The following is an 18,658-nucleotide window of genomic DNA, read 5'->3' as shown; positions in this document are numbered from 1 at the left end:
CAGCAATCGTGCAGTTACGTCAGGTCAAGCCATTGTCACAGGCACCCCAGTGTTGATGTTCAAATGGCATCTATTTTCCTTCATCCAACCCTCTGTGATTAAGCTGCCATCACTCCTCTTGGCTAATATGTTGAGTGTGAAGCAAGATTAGGGTGATGATGCCAGATCCTGCTTGTTTCCGAAGTGCTGGTCAGCCTCCTTATCAATGTCTTTGTTTACAATCTTTTCTTAGATGCCCAGTATCCCTGCACTGCTAGCATATGGGTTGTCCAGTGTTGCAACATAGTCACTGGCTACCATGTACTCATAAGGGCTCCAGTTCTTACCTCTCACAGCTTTGCTAGTTGTCTGGTTGCCACTTTGCAGTATCTAGCTTCAGTGACTTTTTAAGGGCTTCACTGATGAGCCTCATTGCCCATCTGTAGGCACTGTTTCACTTCCTGGCCCTTCACTGCATCAACAACCCCTCTGAAATTCTCGCATAACCGTGCAAGGGCTGATGGTCCAAATGCTCCATGCCTGCTGCAAACTCTCACCACTTAGTAACTTCCAGGTTTCCAGTTGTAACTAGTAGTCTCGTGGTCTCCGTAATTGTCCTTCCACACCCGAATGATATCCTCATATGTCGTTTAGATTTGGACACTATGTAGAATGTCAACAGTTTAACCCTTTAGGTGGACAAATGTCGATATACTATCAACAAAGTTTGTATCGTGTTTCTGCTGTCATATTTTCATCATATGTCACTAGTTGGCACTGTAGACTATAGCAAGTCATGCATGAATGTTTTATCTGCCTCCTCCTGCCATCTGGAAGTTGTGACAATGGACGATGATGCATGTGGAGAAATGATGCCACCAAATAAAACAATGAGGCCATCAAAAGGACAAGAATGTACATCGGGTGATAAAACATATGGAGAAACAATTTCAGAAAAATTTTATGCCAGGTAGAAACATTGTAATAGATGAATGAACAGTTGGGTTCAAGCACAAAATAGTTTTTGAAACCTATAATCCAAAAGAACCAATGAAGTGGAGCATCAGAATAAGCTGAAAGTGACCCTGGTTATATTCACAGTATATTTCCAAATTACAAAAAACTTAGGCAATATGTGTAACTTACCATACTCTGAGAAACCATTTCAAGAATGGTTCTTTCCTTGATGGACAGACTGTGAGTCAGTATGTCTGGTATTGAAGACTACCACAGTTTCACTGACAGTGTTGAGTTGCCCCAAGAATTGGACAGTTGAAAACGTAAGTACAAAGTTTGGCTTTTGAACTTTATGCCCTTGTTGCACCAACTTTTAGGGTAAACCAGTGCACTTGGTAGCTTGACAGTCATTTAAAAACCCCTGATGACCTGGCTGCAGATGGCGAGTAGATGCATGACTCCACCAGAGCTTCCCCATTAGTGCGATTAAATACATTCTCAAACTGTCAGTGAAAGACAGTCCTAGACGTGGATCCATCATGAGTATGAGTATGAGGTGTGAGCCATAAAAACTGGCCCTCCCACTGTGACCTTCAATGATCTATTGTGCTTCCCCTATGGATTAACTCTTTATTAATCCTACACTTCAAATGAAATGTAGGACTTTGCTTATGGGGGCGTCATATAAATCATTTGGTTCAATGGAGAATTGACCCAGGTGGCAATATCTCAGGTAAGCTACAGCCACACAATCACATAAGATGTGTGTGGCTGATTCATCTTCTTGTAGGCACCTTTCACAAGTTGGGTCCTCTGTCAGTCCCAGTTTTGAAAGGTGTCCTTTTAGGTGGCAGTGTCCAGTAAGTAATCCTACCACCCATCTTAGTTGATCTCTGTTTAATTTTAATGGGTCCTTTTGTCTGTTTGAGTCCAGTTGTGGATTCCCAGTGTTTTTTTTTATTTCTGTCAGTCCAATCCCTGATCGATTTCTTGTCAACTGAAATTGAGATGCCGCAAGCTGGTTGAGGTCCTGTGAACGGCTGTTCAGAGCCTGTTCTTGCCAGGTGATCTGCGGTTTCATTCCCAGCAATACTCTCATGACCTGGCACCTATATCAGTTGTACTCTCTTATGTCTGACCAGTTGTATGAGGGCTTGGTGGCAATCCCAAACCAATTTTGAAGTGAATTGGTGTGTGCCAAGTGCTTTGATTGCAGCTTGACTACCTGATAGAATATAGATATTCCTATTTTTGTAGTTTCTATCTAAATTATCAACTGCACATGCCTTAATGGCGTACACTTCTGCCTGGAATACTGTTGTATAACGATCAAGACTGAAACTACGTTTCTGCCCTGTTCCATTACAATACACTCTAGCTCCGGTGTGTTCCTTTGTCTTGGAACCATCTGTATAACAGATTAGTCCCACCTTTCTATTGGGTTGAAATCCCTCTCTCCATTCACTTCTATCATGAATTCTGATCATGAAGGGTTTACCATAGACATGTTTTGGTAGCATTTTATCACATCCCACCTGTAGGATGGGTTCCTGTTTAATGTCCTGAGTCATGTATGCATGTCCAAAACCTTCAGATTAAGTCTCCATTGATCATTGTAATGTAATCTGTAGTTTTCTAACTTGGCCTCTGCTTCCATCTGCATATGCAGTGGGAGGAGTCCTAGTAGGATTTTCATTGCAGCTGTTCTCATTTCTCCCATAATTCTGTAGCAGGCTGTCCTTTGCAGTTTGCTAAGTTCTGCCTGACTTGCGAGTTTAACGCTAGGCCACCATTCAGTGGCAGCATAGGTGATTATGGGTCTTAATACAGCAGTGTATATCCAATACATCACCATTGGTTTCAGTCCCTAGGTTTTTCAGAATGTGCCCCTGTATGTCCAGAAGGCCTTAAAGGCCTTGTTAATAGCCTTGCCCAGCTGTTTTTTTCCATGTTAGTCCCTTGTCTAACGTTATTCCAAGGTACTTGACTTCACTGGATAGCTGGATCGCTTGCCTGAAGAGGATTGGTTCATTAAGACCCTAGATATTTCTCCTCCTAGTAAAGAGTATAATTACCATCTTGTTTGGATTGATAGGCAAGTTTGTTCTTTTGCACCCCTGTTGAACTGTGTGCAGGGCTGTTTATAAGACCTCTGACACAGTGTAAGGGAATTTCCCATTTATTAGGATTCCTATTTCATTAGCATATCCTACTGTGTAATGACCTTTTCTGTTGAGCTCCCAAAGAAGATCATCCACTACCAGGCTCCACGGCAGAGGGGAGAGAACACCTCCCTGCAGACACCCTCTCACCACAGATGCTCTCAGGATCTCCAGACAATATAGCAGTTATATTCCTGCTTTGCAGCATAGCACAGATCCATCTGCATATTGTGGGCTCAATGCCATGCCTTTCAGCAGCCTGTTTTATTGTGTCAAATTAGGTTCTGTCAAAGGTCCCCTCTACGTCAAGGAATGCTCAAAGAACAATATCATTGTATTCGATGGCATTTTCTATGCATGTAACCTCATTATGCAGTGTAGTTTTCAATGGATTTACCTATTTGGTAAGCTTGTTGGTTTCATTGCAGAGAATAAAATTTCAATGCACCATCCCTAATATGTCTATCTACTACTTTCTCCATTGTTTTCATAAGGAAAGATGACAGTCTGATAGGACAATAAGCCTTAGCCTTGGTATAATCAAGTTTCCCAGGCTTCTGTATAAATATCACTTTGACTTGCCTCCAGGCCATAGGTATAAACCCATGTGCCACGCAGCATAGGTGTGGGACTAAATGTTCCATCCCTTGCTGCAGAAGTGCTGGATAAATTTAATCTGTTTCTGCAGACTTAAATTATTTGAAGGTACCTAACGCACATCTCATTTTTGATTGATTGATTACCCGACCGGCCAGGTTCCAGTCTCCCCTGTTGATTATGTGCCTACATACTCCCAGGTTCTGCTGGACCCGCCCATCACCTGAATCATCAATTAGCTTCGGATCAGGGAAGTGAACTCTGAATAGTTCCTTCAGCATCCTTCTCCAGTTTCGGTATACTTACCATCAGGCAGCTTGATAGTACTGATCTTGTTGGTCGCCTGTTTTGCCATGACCCTCATGAGTCTGACTGCCCACTACATTATTGATCTCCTGGCAGTACCTCCTCCATGAGGATCATTTGGCTTTCCTTATCTCTCTATTGTAAGAGTTGAGGGTTTCCTTGTACATGTCCCACAGCCCTGTTCTGCTTGCTGTATTAAATAGCTTTCTTGTTTTAACTCTTAGCCCACTCAGCTTTTTATTCCACCAAGGTGCATTCCTTGGTAAGCGAGCGGTCTTGGCTGGGCAATTATGATAATAGGACAAGATAATGGCCCATTGCAACTGGTCAACAGACTGATCTGTGTCCCTTATCTTGCATATACTTCACAAAATAATCTCCAGAATCACCTTTAGGTTGTCCTTCTATGACTCCCAATTGGTTTTCCTAGGATTCTTAAAAGTAACTTGTTTTGCTGTTATTGTCATGTGTTGTGTGTATACCACGACAAATAACTTCACCTGGTATTTGATATAGCGAATTTATTGTGCATTCACTATTACAGTCACACAATTTACAATCCCACAATTACTGCCATTGGCAGTATCACAAACACTAGAATGCACTTAACTGGTTACTGGCTCAATACTCACTACTAACTACTGAATAGTGTTCGCTCTTCCTTAATTTAGCCTCAGCATGGACAACACAGAAGGCAGTTATGTGACAGGTACCGCTGTTGCCTGACACCGTATTTACAGGTTGCCTAGCAACACTGTTGAGGGTTGTTTACTGCTCTGTAGCAACCGCGGCATCCCTTGGTAATGTCACCGCGTGAGGGGGTGGGGTGTTGACTGGCCTATTACCATAGCAATGGCAATGCTCCAAAGGTGTTACATCACCACTGGGGGTGGACGGGGTGCCATGCATAGCGCAAATATGTCACATTATGTTACCTACGAGGGTTGGAACTTTAATAGTGGCAACACTGCTGTAGAGACGCCATGCAACGGAACCAAATAATGACGCTTATACCACACGTTAGTTACATACCTACCTTACCTCAGAGCAAATGGACTCTCCCTTCCCACATTACACGCATGTGCAGTGATGAGAAGAACAGCCTCGTATTAGCTGGCGGTCTAATGTAGTGTTGTCACGATGTTTTCGAAACATGAACAGCGGAGATGGATAAAGATTGAATATGCCATAGGCCATACAGCACAACAGTGTCATCAAGGTCTTCAAGAGGCTTGCGGGGAATCTGCATTTCCTTACAGAACAGTGGGAACAGAAAGCCTTCAGTGAGGGACGCCAAAATGTGGCAGACATGTGTTGGCCAGGTCGTCCTAGTGTCAGTGAAGAAGAAGTGTATGCTCTTTCTGTGTTACTGGAGAGTGATCGATGTCATACGATTTGTGAGCTGGCCCGAGAGAAAGCATTAGCACATACAACTGTGCTTCACATTCTGAAGGAATGCCTGGACATGAGAAAAATTGTGTCACGATGGGTTCTGTATGATTTGACAGAGATGCAGAAATGGCTATGATACGATGCTGCTTGTAACCACTTGGAGTGCTATGAGCGCTAAAGAGGGGCTTTCTTACGTCGTACAAGTATCATTACGCTGGAAGAGATATGGGCCAAATCGTACGAGCCACAAATGAAACACCAATTAAACGAATGGCATCATTATGGGTCACCACGAAAATCAAAAGTTTGTCAGAACCCCAGCAATGTGAAAGTTATGGTGATTCTCATGTACAATTGTGATGGTGTTATCCTAACGCATACCGTTCCCTGACAGCACACCATCAATGCGCAGTATTACTGTTCATTTTTGGAACACAACCTGTGACCAGCTTTGAGAAAGAAGCGGCAACACTTTCTGCAGAACCCACCCATCATTTTGCAGGACAATACTCTGCCACATGCAGAGCAAGCTCTGGCTGATTTGTTCAGTCAGTCTGGCTGGGAAGTGCTGTAACATCCACCATACTCCCCAGACTTAAGCCCTTGTGACTTCGACTTGATTCCTAAGATGAAGGAACCACTTCATGGCATTCGCTTCAGAATTGTTCCAGAGATTCTTCAGGTAGTAGACCATTCCATTCGAACTATCAACACAACAGGAGCTGCTAAAGGTATCCTATGACTTCCACATCGCTGACAATGGGTTGTACACAATGCTGGTGACTACATTGAAGGACAGTAAAACTTCGAAACATGCATCTATTTTGTATCATTTGTAAATAAATAGTTGCCCTATTAAAGTTCCAACCCTCGTATTTGAAAGCATATGTACCTGTGGTCTGATAAAAATGGCTCACCAGATAGATTCCAATTACTTACCAGGTGTTCTGTTTTATCTGTCCTTAGTGTCAAGTCAGTAACCTCAAAGTTTAAGTTCATTACCATGATTTAGAATATTCAGGTTCAAACTCACCAGAAATTCCATAAGGCTATCTCCCATTGGATTGGTGCTGGTGCTCCCCCACAAGATGCGGTGTAATGCATCACACGCAATGATGAGTTGTGGATCCATCATACTTAGGCGTCTTTACTTTAGCTGCACCCATATCCACATTTCTGTCACCTCCACATCTCATTTTGACTTGTACTACCACCAGCTGCATCTTAAACTCCACACATGTGGCTTCCAGGTTGTGTTGAGTTGTGTCCCTGTCATTATGCCACCTACAGCTCACTACCAGACTTGCAGAGATTCTCAGCCTGCTGTTTAACAATTCCCATCTGTCTAGTATGTATATTATTGTTTCCTCAGATTTCTTCTGGGCAGCCTTTGTATCACCTATTTCACTTTGAATTTCTCTTTTACAGGAACTTATGTCCTGCTTGAGTTCCTCCTGGCTGGAGCATATGTCCTTTCTGGGTTGTTCAAAACAGGCTCAGTTTTTAGTGGCTGGGTGCCAGTTGGTCTTTGCCAGTTCTTATCATATTTAGCTTCTTCAGAATTGCTGTAATGCTGGATGCATTTTTGATCTCATTTCTGAGACCAGTTTTATATCTTTTTTTGGATCACTCCTCGGCTTTGTTCACTAGTGTTTAATCCTATGCCATTGCCTTGTCCTCTTCTTGTAAGTAAGATGTAAAAGTTTTTGATGGTGGTACAGTAGTACAAATATTATATTTCTGTACATTATCCATCATCCTGTTGTTATCTAAAAGACCGGCCTGTTTATATTTAAAAACACGTTTTCGAGACTATATTGTGTCTCCAGCTTAAGGTGAAACCTACTCAGTTGTTCTCAATTGATAGAGCTAGTCATTATCTCTCGACAGAAATCCATCTCTGAAACGTTGTGTTTTGAAATATAAACAGAACAGTGTTTTAGATAAATCTCTTCTTGTAGCATTACATTCTCTTGCACACATCTTCTCAGGTCAGCTTCTAAGCTCGCAATGGGACTAACAGTGTCAAACTTCACAACTGCAATTTTATGCCTGTTACAACTTTGAGAATGTTTTGATCATAACACAAACTGTAGATTCTCCATATGTCTGGAAGGAATGAAAACAAGAAAGAACCATGATTTTCATGAGAAAGGTTTGCACCAGCCATGCTGTGCTCATGCTCCTTATTGAGTCCCACAATACTATGGTGTAATGTTCAGGAAAATAGAAGTTCCACATTCAGGCTTGTAACTTGTTGAGTCTTTCTCATATGTATTAATGTTCACATAACAGTATTGTATCTGTTTCAGGTGGAGATGTTATCATGGGGTTACCTCTTTCAGCGGGCTTATACTCTTCAAATCAATCTGGGTCCTTTGGTATCAAGAGTGCCCACTGCAAGTCATCAACATACTGGAAATGAAAGTGCAACCTCTAATTTTCACGAAGAAATCAGACTGACAGGACGGATTATGCTGAATATCTGGAGGCTGATGAGACATGAGGTATTTGAGTCATATGCTTATTGTAACACTTCCAACTTTTGTGTGTGGCATTATTTTTCAGGTTGGAAGTCATTTGTAAAAGTTTTTCGGCATTTAGGTAAACATTGCAGTTGCCATCTTCAGACAAGGGTGTAAGCAAATGACACAACTCAAACCTGAAAAGTGATCTTATGCATTAGACACTTTTAGTGGAAACTGGAGTTAAAGAATCATTTGTATATCTTGTATTTGATTAAGTTCATTGTTCACGGAAATTACGTTCTACTCGGACTTGGTCAGATAATCGTAAAGGCTTCCATAAAACAAGATTGTAAAGGTATACTATGTACATTTAGTAGCTTTGTTTAGCTGAAGTATTTATGAATGAAATACAGTGGGCCCTCAATCTTCGAATGGTTTGATGTTTGAACAACTTGAAACACGAACAAGAAAACATGAGGAAAATCCTGTTTTTAAACTGGAACAAAAATTTGGAAGTTAAACAAAGAATCATGTGGTCATCACATGGTCACCTCTCTCTGCTTGGTTGCATGTGCAGTTGCAGTCAGTTCTCTCATGCCTGCTTCAGTGAGCATCTTGCAAATTCAGTCTGTTTTTCGAGCATTTTATTTATTTCTGTGGGTTATTTTTATATTATCTTTAATAATACTCATTCATAATTGCACCAAAGAAAGTTACTATAGGTGAGAAGCTTAAGAGAAAAATAATAATTTCTCTGATAGAAATGAAAAAGTAGTTGTCACAAAGTGGGAAAGTGGTACACATTTATCCGACCTGGCTGAATATGGCATGATGGCATGGCTAAGTTGACCGTATTGACCATACTGTAGAACAAGGAAGCCATCAAAGTGGCTAATGTGGCAAAAGAGGTACAAACCCTTACCAGTAAAGATCACCAGCAGTGGAAGAAAATAAATAAATAAAAACATTCAGTTATTGAAATTAAATATACTTGTTTTATCATTATTTATCTGGAATGGATTAATTCCCTTTACATTATTTCAAATGGGGAAATTAACTCGAAAGTCAATCCATTCCATTTCCTGGAATGGATTGTATTTGAAGTTCGAGGTTTCACTGTACTTGAGACTGGGATGAACTCCCCCCCCCCTTTCTAATAGAAAAAAAGACATTAAATTCACAAGGAACTACTCACTCTTACATGAAACTCAAATTGGAAAAGAAGACAAAACTATATAATGAGTGAATAAAGAATTTCAAGACTTCACTCTTATACACACCTAAGGAAATGAAGTATATGTAAATCATTTTATATATTCTTCACAGTCATATTGTAAGACATTTCTGTCCAATAAGTGTTTGTTTGAAGTTGTGGGGAAATACTTTTAAGTTGTCAGGTAAAGAGGTCATTAAATTTGTCCAGTCTAAATGAAAATTGACATGGCTGAATAGTTTTTGTAAAATTTTCCAATATCAGATTTTGTGTAGTTCCATCCAGTAGTTATAGAGTTGTTTAATGTGTCTGAATGGATGGACTGAGCGAATTTGAATAGATGCCCTGGGGATACCTAAAGAAATGGATTTAACTCTGTTGTGTTGCACGTTCAAATAAATTTATTTCAGAGGTGCAGCGGTACATTCAGAAAATCATGTTTATACAACGACTAGTCTCTTGACAAAATTCTAGAGTTGGGATCTTCGAGTACAAAGCAGGAATGCAAGCCACAGACATTTGATTTTACTCGAGATACAATTACTCTTAGTGACATAAAGACATTGATTCTACAGGTTACATAGTGCTCATGTATGAGAATTACATTTTCAGTATAAGATGAGAAGTTCGAAAATTATTCATAATTCAGATGATAATGAGAATTCTCACTAGTATACCAATTTTTTGCTATAATAATTTATTTTAACACTAGCCACTTTTTCTGCGTAATGTCATATTTTCCCAAATGAAAGTTGATTCCAAATGTAAGGCACTACACCAGAAATATGCCTGCACTGAGGAAGTAATTGTATGAGTTAATTTCAGACTGATATTACAGATGTGCGAAAGAAGGTAAATATTAGAAAACAGGTTGTACATGAAATTTGTGGAGTTAGTTTCATTCTTAACTCTTTGACTGGCGCGGGCGTGTTTTAACGCCCGGACGATGCCAGCCGTTCCCTGGCGTTGGCGTGTTTTAACGCTTTTCCAATCTCGTCCCTTCTTTGCTCTCTTGGCACTCATCAACCAAAGACATATATATGATAGTTTTTGTGCATGTTTGTAAAGAACCCTTGTAAACTTTGTGGTGGTCTATATTACTGTCAGAACCCTCTGAGAAGGTAAAGGTCAGAAAATATTTCACATTCATTCAGTTTCACCATAGCTTCTTGCAGCAAGTGTCTTCGTGTTCCTACAGACTAGCTGGAAAATGTTGTGAACGAAATTTTTTCTGATGATGAGAGTGGCGATGAAATAATGATTCCTGAATTGGATGAAGTTGATAGTGATAATAATACAGTGATAGACAATGATCCACAAGACAGTAATCATGAACATTTACCTACCACGAGTGCGGTGCCTGACACGCCCATCTCATGAACGTACAGAGACATTGTACCCCCAATATTTCCATTTGCTAATAGTTTCGGGATCAAAATTGATATAACACATAAAATACATCCCTTTTCATGGATTAAAATTTTTTCTGGATGACGACTTGGTAAATCACATCACAACTGAAACCAATCNGAGGGAGAACAGTCAAGGAATGAAGTGGATGACGAATCTGTTGGGTCAGACTAGAGTGCAGTCACGCCTCCGCCCTCGACCTTGAAAAGACCACCAGTGAAAGAGCCAGCAAATCGTCTAGAGGGTGGCTTGAAAATTCAGAAAATGGTCCATGTTCCTGACAGTAACAATAAGAAGAATGGTGTCCTGAGAAAGTGTCGCGTGAGTGCTAAGCACAAGGTTAGAAAAGAAACAAGTATCATGTGTGCAGGCTGTGGTGTGGCTCTCTGCAAACTTTCATGTTTCAATGTTTATCACACGAAGAAAAACAAATAAAGAGGTATGGAAAAGCATTTATTGCCTAAAATATTGTATTGTAATTAGTTCCTAAAAATTTCGTTTTTAAAAACCAATTTTTGTTGAAGTTGTTTAGGAAAAAGTAACTACATGCATTTTTGCGACATAAGGTTTAAAGGGCCTGCCAGGACAGGGGTGAGATTTAAATACCCTTCGTGCCAGTCAAAGAGTTAAAGTCAGTGATATTCGGTTTCACCAGTCTCATCCTGTTCATTATTCCTGTTGTCTACAGCAGGCATGTCCAACTTCAAACAGGTTGTGATCGACTTTTTAGTGCCAAAACTGCCAGTGATCTACCACTCCCTCCTATGGTCGTACCTCACTTTAAACAAAAATGTTGGTAAAAATAACATGACACATGATGTTTGTTGTAAAAGCAACATACATTGAAAGTACAGACTTACCTTCTTTGTTAGTGAGACATCTGGGCCTGCATTTCATCCACCAGCTTTTGGAACTCAGGTGAGTATTGGGTGAGGGCCGGTTTCAGGCAATCCTGGAGATGTTCATCTGGTATGTTGGAAAGCTGGGAAATTTGTGTGTAGGCACTAACTTCCAAAACGATTCTTGTCCAGCACGAGTCTTGAGAAAAATGTCTTTTTTAAGGGTTAATATCTCAATTTCAAGAAATGCCTTCCTCAGTGGGTAATTTTCACAGAGAGCAACTGCAGTTTCCTTAATGTTTGAATCTGATTTGAACGGGAATGACAAGTACCTACAACTGTTCTAATTTTTTGGAAGTCACAGAATCCTTTTCTGAAATCTTGGATAACAGAACAGATTTCAGTCACGTACTTCTCTGTCTGAAAAACAAAATTAGGATATTTTGGATATTTTTCCAGATGGTTCTGCATATTAGAGAAAGTGATGAAAAGTATTGTTTGTAAGGTCATTCATCAATAGCTCAAATTTGCTTTTGTAGGATGAAACTGTACTCATCATCTCAGCAGTGCATTTGTTTTTATCTTGTAGTTCAAGGTTCATATCACTTAGTTTACCTGTAAAATCAGCCAGAAATGCCAGCTCAAATAACCACTTCTTGTCTTCTAACTCTGCTTTCTCATCTCCCCTCTCCTTCAATAAACTGTTTATTTCACTCAGCAAACTACAAAATCTCTGCAAAAATTTGTACCTACTCAGCCACCTTACATCTGTTGCAAAATGATATCCGGTGTCCCTTCCTGAAGAGATAGATTGAAAAGCCGTCTTTGAAGAGATTTACCACAAATTGAATTTACAATTTTAAAAGCCATCTCCATAACAGTCTTTGTATTGAGTCTCTTGCTTGCCAAAACTTGCTGGTAAATGATGCAGTGGTAATAGAGGAAATCAGGGGAGTTGTGCTGTCTACAGAGGGCAATAAAACCATTAACCTGACCTGTCATTGATTTCACTCCAGCAGTAGTTATGGAAACAAGTTTATGTAATGGAACATTAGACTTTGTGACAAAAGAATAGGAAGAATTAAATATTTCCTGACCCGTAGTTCTCACTTTTAAAGAAATCATTCCAAGTAGTTCATTGATGCTGAAACATTCAAAAGCCATAAAAACTAGTAACTGGGCTGTGTCTCTGATTTCTGTAGATTCATCCAGTTGGAGGGAGACAGCAACACAATTGGAAACATCTTTCAACAACTGTTCAGTTATGTTTCCATACATCATTTCTATTCACTTCACAGTGGTGTTTCTTGATAACTAAAGATCTTGAATAGTAGCTATGATCTCTTAAATTCTTCAAAAAGATTAACAGCTATTTCAAGAAAACACTCTTTTACAAATTCCCCTTCAGTGAAAGGTTTGCATTTTTTAGTGATCAGATTCCTGACTTTGAAGGATGATTTGGTTGCATTGTTAGAAAGTGACCTTGGTTTTGCCATCAACTATTGTTGAGCAGCTAATTTCGATTTAAGTCCTTTAAGCTTAAGTTTACGAATTTCACTTTTGGGTGAAAAATCAGCATCATACTTATTGCTATGGAGAGCATTATAATGATGTTCCAGATTACCATTTTTTGACAAGGATACTGAGGTGTTGCATTATCCACTATATTGAGGTAACTGTTTTATCTGGCACATGCGCACGGACACTTTCAAAATTAATAAAATAACATGGGCAGACCATTTACTGTCCCTTTCATTACACTGAGCTCATAGCCAAACTGTATATCTGTTTAATGCACAGCAAAGCAGCAAATCTCCACAGCTGATATAATAATATGCCTCACTTGTTAGTTCAATGTACGGGGATTCACAGTTGACTGGACGGAGGGCACAAAGTGAATCACACATTCTGTTGATCACTCTTTCATCAGAACACACGTGGTTGATGACGAGTGATGAAATAAGAGTTCACGTGATAAGTATAGAGTAGGAACTTCCCCACAGTTCACTTAACACAAGTGTAAAGCAATTTTCACATAAGCTACATAAGAACAAAAAAATAGGAATGAGTAATATGTATTTTCCCTTCAAAATCTGAATATAATCATGTTATATTACAAGCGAATTTACATGCCTTTCATGTATAAATTCCTTATAGTCCTATGAGATCGACCAAAAATTGTCCCGCGATCGATGCGTTGGACATGCCTGGTCTACAGTATCTTCACAAGCCTCATCATTTGTCTTACATTCACCGCTCACATTATCATGTTTAAGGCCACCATTCCTAGATTCTTCACACTTCCTCTGATCCATAGCCTTAAAGGTACCTGATACTTTTTGACACATTGTTCCCTTTTATGCCAGTACTTATTTTTGTTACATCTGCTATTTTTATAATGAGGGACTCATGCATTAGCACAAAATCTCATGATGTGAATCAGTGAAATACCTCCCTTTCCCACTTTTTATGGTGCTTCAGGCAACTTCATGGCCCTTAGACCTTGATAGCTCTGATTTGTTCCTCTCATTGGACAAAAATGCAAATTTTGGCATAACAACTCTGAAAACTTAAAAGTGATTTAAAACATCTGGTTTATATTTTGTACTTATATGAGAACATGTGGGAACCTCCCACAGTGCTTAACAGACAACTCACACAGTGGACGAAAAGCAGGTGATAATTATATGCTACTGCTTGCAACCTGGTTTGTCTGTACATCAACAGAAGCGCTACCCAGTCAGTGCTCATAACTGCAGCTCCACCGCCAACTGGTCCACGCCCTGCCCAGTGTTAATGGTATAAAAATGCGGTCCTGCAACAGGCTAGCATCAGTCACAGTAGTAGCCGCTACACTGCCAGCAAGAGATCACTGCAGCTTCAACTCTCCAGTAGAGCACCGAACCAACTTTACACTGCCAGATGCCCATTTTTTGCATGTGCACATAGACCTCATGGGACCCCTTCCAACATCAGTGGGCTACACATACTGCCTCGCTGCAATCCACGTTTTCACCTGCTGGCCAGAAGTCATCCCCATCCCAGACATGACAGCCGACACCATGGCATGCACTACTGAATGGGTTGATAGCCCATTTCAGTTGCCCACAGACCATCACCACCAACCAGGGACACTGGTTTGAATCTCAGCTTTTCCAATTCCTGGCCAGGATGTGTGGCATTCAGCTCTTGAGTACAATGTCCATCATCCTGCGGCTAACAGACTTGTGGAACGCTTCCACCAGACACTGAAGGCAGCCATCATGTGCTATGCGGACCAACAGTGGACTAAGGCGCTTCCCCTGGTTCTCCGTAGGATCTGCATGGCATTCAAAGGTGATCTGCAAGCATCAGTAACTGAGCTCGTGTATGTCAAGCCGCTAAGAACTAAGAATACCCAGTGAGGTACTAACTTCAACTGGAGACCTGGTGGATCCAGCGCAACTCATCACTGAGCTCCGCCAACACTGGCCCACCTCAGACCTGTTCCAGCAGCACGCAATGCCTCCCTGGATACTTTTGTGCACAGCGACCTCAACAAGTGCACCCATGTCTTCCTCTGGCAGGACACAACGTGCCGGGCTTTGGAGCCCCCCTACAGCAGCCCCTAACAGATCCTGTCACAGAGAGAGAAGACACTGCAACTCCTCGTGTGCGAGAGGCATGTCATTGTGTCAGCCGACATGGTCAAGCTGGCCTACATCCTCAAAGAGACCAACCACGGGAAGAGCATCAGTCTGTCAGCTGCAGCAACCCTGACCATAGGACCACCTGCCATGCCGCCACAGTTCTCTACAAGAACTGCACTCTCCAGTCACCACGTCCTTTCCCCGCTCGCCTGAACATCTGAGCAGCAATCTCTGGGTGGGGGAGTGAACAGGCAACTCCTCACACAGTGTACCAAAAGCAGGCGATATTTATATGCTACAGCTTTCAACCTGGTTCTCTGTACATCCACTTAAGTGCTACCCAATCAGCACTCATAACTGCAGCTCCACCACCAACTGGTCTGCGTGCCGCCCAGCGGTAATGGTATGGTAATGCAGGTCTCCAACAAGCTAGCATCAGTCACAGCAGTTGCCACTACACTACCAGTAAGAGGTCACCGCAGCTTCAACTCTCCAGTAGAGCACCGAACCAACTCTGCCAGCACACGTACCATAGGCAGCCAACTCTGCCAGCACATGCACCGTAGCTCCACCAGCCAGCCAGACTCTCTCCTATCCTATCAGCTCACAATCACCGAGCTGCAGCAAAAAGAACATCGGGCTGCCACAAGGAAGCACACTGCGTTTGCTAGCTAGCTCGGATGGAGATTAAACAAACTTCCCTTCTAGGGGCCTCCACTCAGCACCGTCATCACTAAACCGGGCTAACTGCTATGAAAGGAGTCTCACTGGTATTCTTCAGACATGCTCCCCTCTCATCTGTAATACCTATTCTAAGCGCAACAAACATTTGTTGTTATAGTTTCAAGTGGTTGTCTCAGTGAAAATCGACGTCCCACAAATGCTCTAAAGCGGGGATGATTGGGGAAGAAATTTATCCCCCAATTGAGCATTTATGATACTGATCCCTTTTGACATTAGAAAATTGTGTTCAAAACAAAAGACAAAAGTAGCTATCAGAATATTTTTGGAGTTTCAGACTGAAAAATTAATATTTGAGTCTAGATCAAGAGGTGTCTTCTTCATTTCAGACTAAATCTTTTGAAATTCACATATGCCTAAATTTAATCATTTTGTTTCTGTATCAGAGTTTGTTCATTTACCAGTGCTTTTTCTAGACTGCTGTACGATGGGGTACCCAAAAGAAACTGAACTAATTTTTTTGTGGGCAGAGCTTTTGTAGTACCGCGTTTTGCCGCTATGAGCGCATAGAGCTAACATTCCTGAGTCGATAAGCCGACTACCGTTGCTTCAGAAGGTAAGGACTAGTTTCAGCAGAGTTTATAGTGACAACTGTTTTGTGTGATCGTCGTTTTTGCAATGGCTGATTTTCGTGAACAGCGTGCGGCGGTGAAATTCTGCTTTTTGCTCGGGAAAAGTGGAACAGAAACTCTTGAAATGTTAAAAACGGCATACAAGGACGATGCTGTGGGGAAAACTCAAGTGTTTGAGTGGTTTTCCCGTTTCAAAAGTGGTGAAATGTCAGTTGATGACAAACATCGTTCTGGTCGTCCTTCCACGGCCCGAACACATGAAAATGTTGAAAAAATTCGTGAAATCATCAAGAAAGATCGACGACGGACCATTGAAGAAATTGTGGAGCTGTCGAGAATGACTTGGAGCTCAGCGGCCAGATTTGTGGCAGTCGGGTGACTGGTTTTTCCATCATGACAATGCCCCTGCTCACACAGCCCTGTCTGTACGACAATTCTTGACCAAAAATGGTATGATCCCTGTTCCTCACCCGACCTTGCCCCGTGTGACTTTTTTTTTGTTTCCTCGAATGAAAAGAGACATGAAAGGAAAAAACGACCGAGGCGCTGTCAAGCATCTCAAAAGATGAATTTAGACAATGTTTTGAAAAATGGAATAAAAGACTATACAAGTGTATTAGTGTAAGTGGAGAGTACTTTGAAGGGGATTGAAGGTTTGTGCTTAAAATTTGAATAACTTAAGTTAAAAAAAAATAAGTTCGGTTTCTTTTGGGTACCCCCTCATACATATCATGACAAACAAAATATTTTCCCTTGCAGAACACACTTTGAGCATGCAGTTTGTTAATTTTCACTGTATGGTTCATGTGGAATCTTTTGCAGTTTGCTGAACATACAGCCATCATTTGGCACTCTTATATTTACAATAAAATACTTCAGACTGCTAGTATTCTATAAGACATGGCTGAGCTCGCAGGTAAATAGAATTGCTGGGAAGTGCAAATGTTAAAACGACCTTTGATTTGTCACAGTACCACATGTTAGAAAAACCTTAATTTAATTTTCTCACACTTACAGTAGTTCTGATTGTCAGCATTAGGTAGTAATGCACCTTCATAATTACATTTATACTTTTTCGGTTCTTAACAACTATTATACTTTGTGAACATTTTCAGGTAGCTCTGCAGAGTTACACGTTTGAGAATGTGGTGTTTCATGTACTGCATCAGAGGATCCCTCTTCACTCTTTTAAACACTTAACAAACTGTTGGGAACATAGAATGCACCTCTACAGGTCAGTGAATTTGTGATGATCTGTTTTTGGTGGGTCTTCTTGTTATAAAGCCATTTGCACTCCATTCTCAGTTTCCACCATGTTTCCTCTTATACTTAAAGGTGGAATACTTGTACATATTAGCCAAGTAATGTCTGCTGCTGAAGGTTATGCAAATATTACTGTAGTTTCATAGAAGTATGAATAGTGCCCTGAGAACAGAGGCCTACATGCAGAAAAGCAAAGCCTGGCAGTCAGTATTATGTTTGTCCTGGCATCTCTTGACAGAAATTTGAACTACATACAATAAAGGAACCAGCCCTTTGTTGTCTGCAATGATGGATTGTAGTAGGCATAACAACCTTCCTGGTTGGTACATTCAGTAGGTACATTAGCAGGAAAATGTATAAAATACTTTGTGTTTCGTATCCAGCTCCCAGTAAAGATTTATGATAATTAATTTCTTACTTGAAAAAATTAAATTTAATAAAATTGTTAATTTAGGTAATTGTAATTTTGCTGCTTGGTCCTCATAGTATTGGTGACTAATAATGGAAGCATGGAACAGCATGCTCTCAGAAAACAAGAGGTTAACAGTAGGCTGTTTTTATTCAAACAGTTGATGACTTGCAGGAAAGATGTGCACTAGGTAGGCATGTGTGAGAATGACTTTTACAGTTCATGATGAGAATTTGGAGGAGTTTCAGTAATTCAGATGAGAACAAGAATTTTCTCTCCTAGAGTATGTTCTCTCTAATCACAATTTAAAACATTAGTAACATTTTAACTCTACATTAAAGTGTACTTCTTGTTTCATTTGATACAGATCATTTTTTAATTAGAAATGTTTGTACATGGCTGTTGTGACTCATGTACAGTACAGGTCATAGCAGTCAGCTGAGCTTCTCGTCAGTACTTCCCCCCCTCCTGTCTCTTCACTCACCATGACCATGCTTTCCCAGGGAAAATGCATATACAGTCCCATTGTAACTCACTGATCACTTTGCAGTGCACAGCTCTCTATACAAGTTAATTTTAATTGTCACAGGAATAAGATAAGCACAAATGTGAATAACTTTTTTCTTTTTGGTAAATAAGAATGGCCTGATAAAGTCTGAAATATCCTCCATAATGTTTGATTGGTGTCATTTGAACCAAGCACATACATTACCTGTGCTAC

At 40.6% G+C, this 18,658-nt stretch overlaps 1 protein-coding gene across 3 annotated transcripts in view; it reads left to right on the top strand.

Annotated features, from left to right (window-relative positions):
• The window catches only part of LOC111875580 (DNA polymerase zeta catalytic subunit), a 156,311-nt gene extending 138,123 nt beyond the window's left edge, over positions 1–18,188 (top strand). For 2 of the 3 annotated variants that reach the window (XM_033755866.1, XM_023871931.2), the window contains 2 exons: positions 7,706–7,900; positions 17,381–18,188. In XM_033755866.1, the coding sequence (XP_033611757.1) occupies positions 7,706–7,900; positions 17,381–17,515 (330 nt within the window). In that variant the 3' untranslated portion in view covers positions 17,516–18,188. Of the gene's footprint in view, positions 1–7,705; positions 7,901–14,050; positions 14,483–17,380 lie in introns of those variants that run through there. The other variant, XM_033755865.1, reaches the window with a different exon arrangement.
• The last annotated feature ends 470 nt before the right edge of the window (positions 18,189–18,658 follow it).

The sequence above is a fragment of the Cryptotermes secundus genome, unplaced genomic scaffold, assembly GCF_002891405.2.
Source record: "Cryptotermes secundus unplaced genomic scaffold, Csec_1.0 scaffold1950, whole genome shotgun sequence".
Lineage (NCBI taxonomy): Eukaryota > Metazoa > Arthropoda > Insecta > Blattodea > Kalotermitidae > Cryptotermes > Cryptotermes secundus.
Note: the sequence above shows the minus strand (reverse complement) of the source record. Positions and strands in the feature narration are given on the sequence as shown.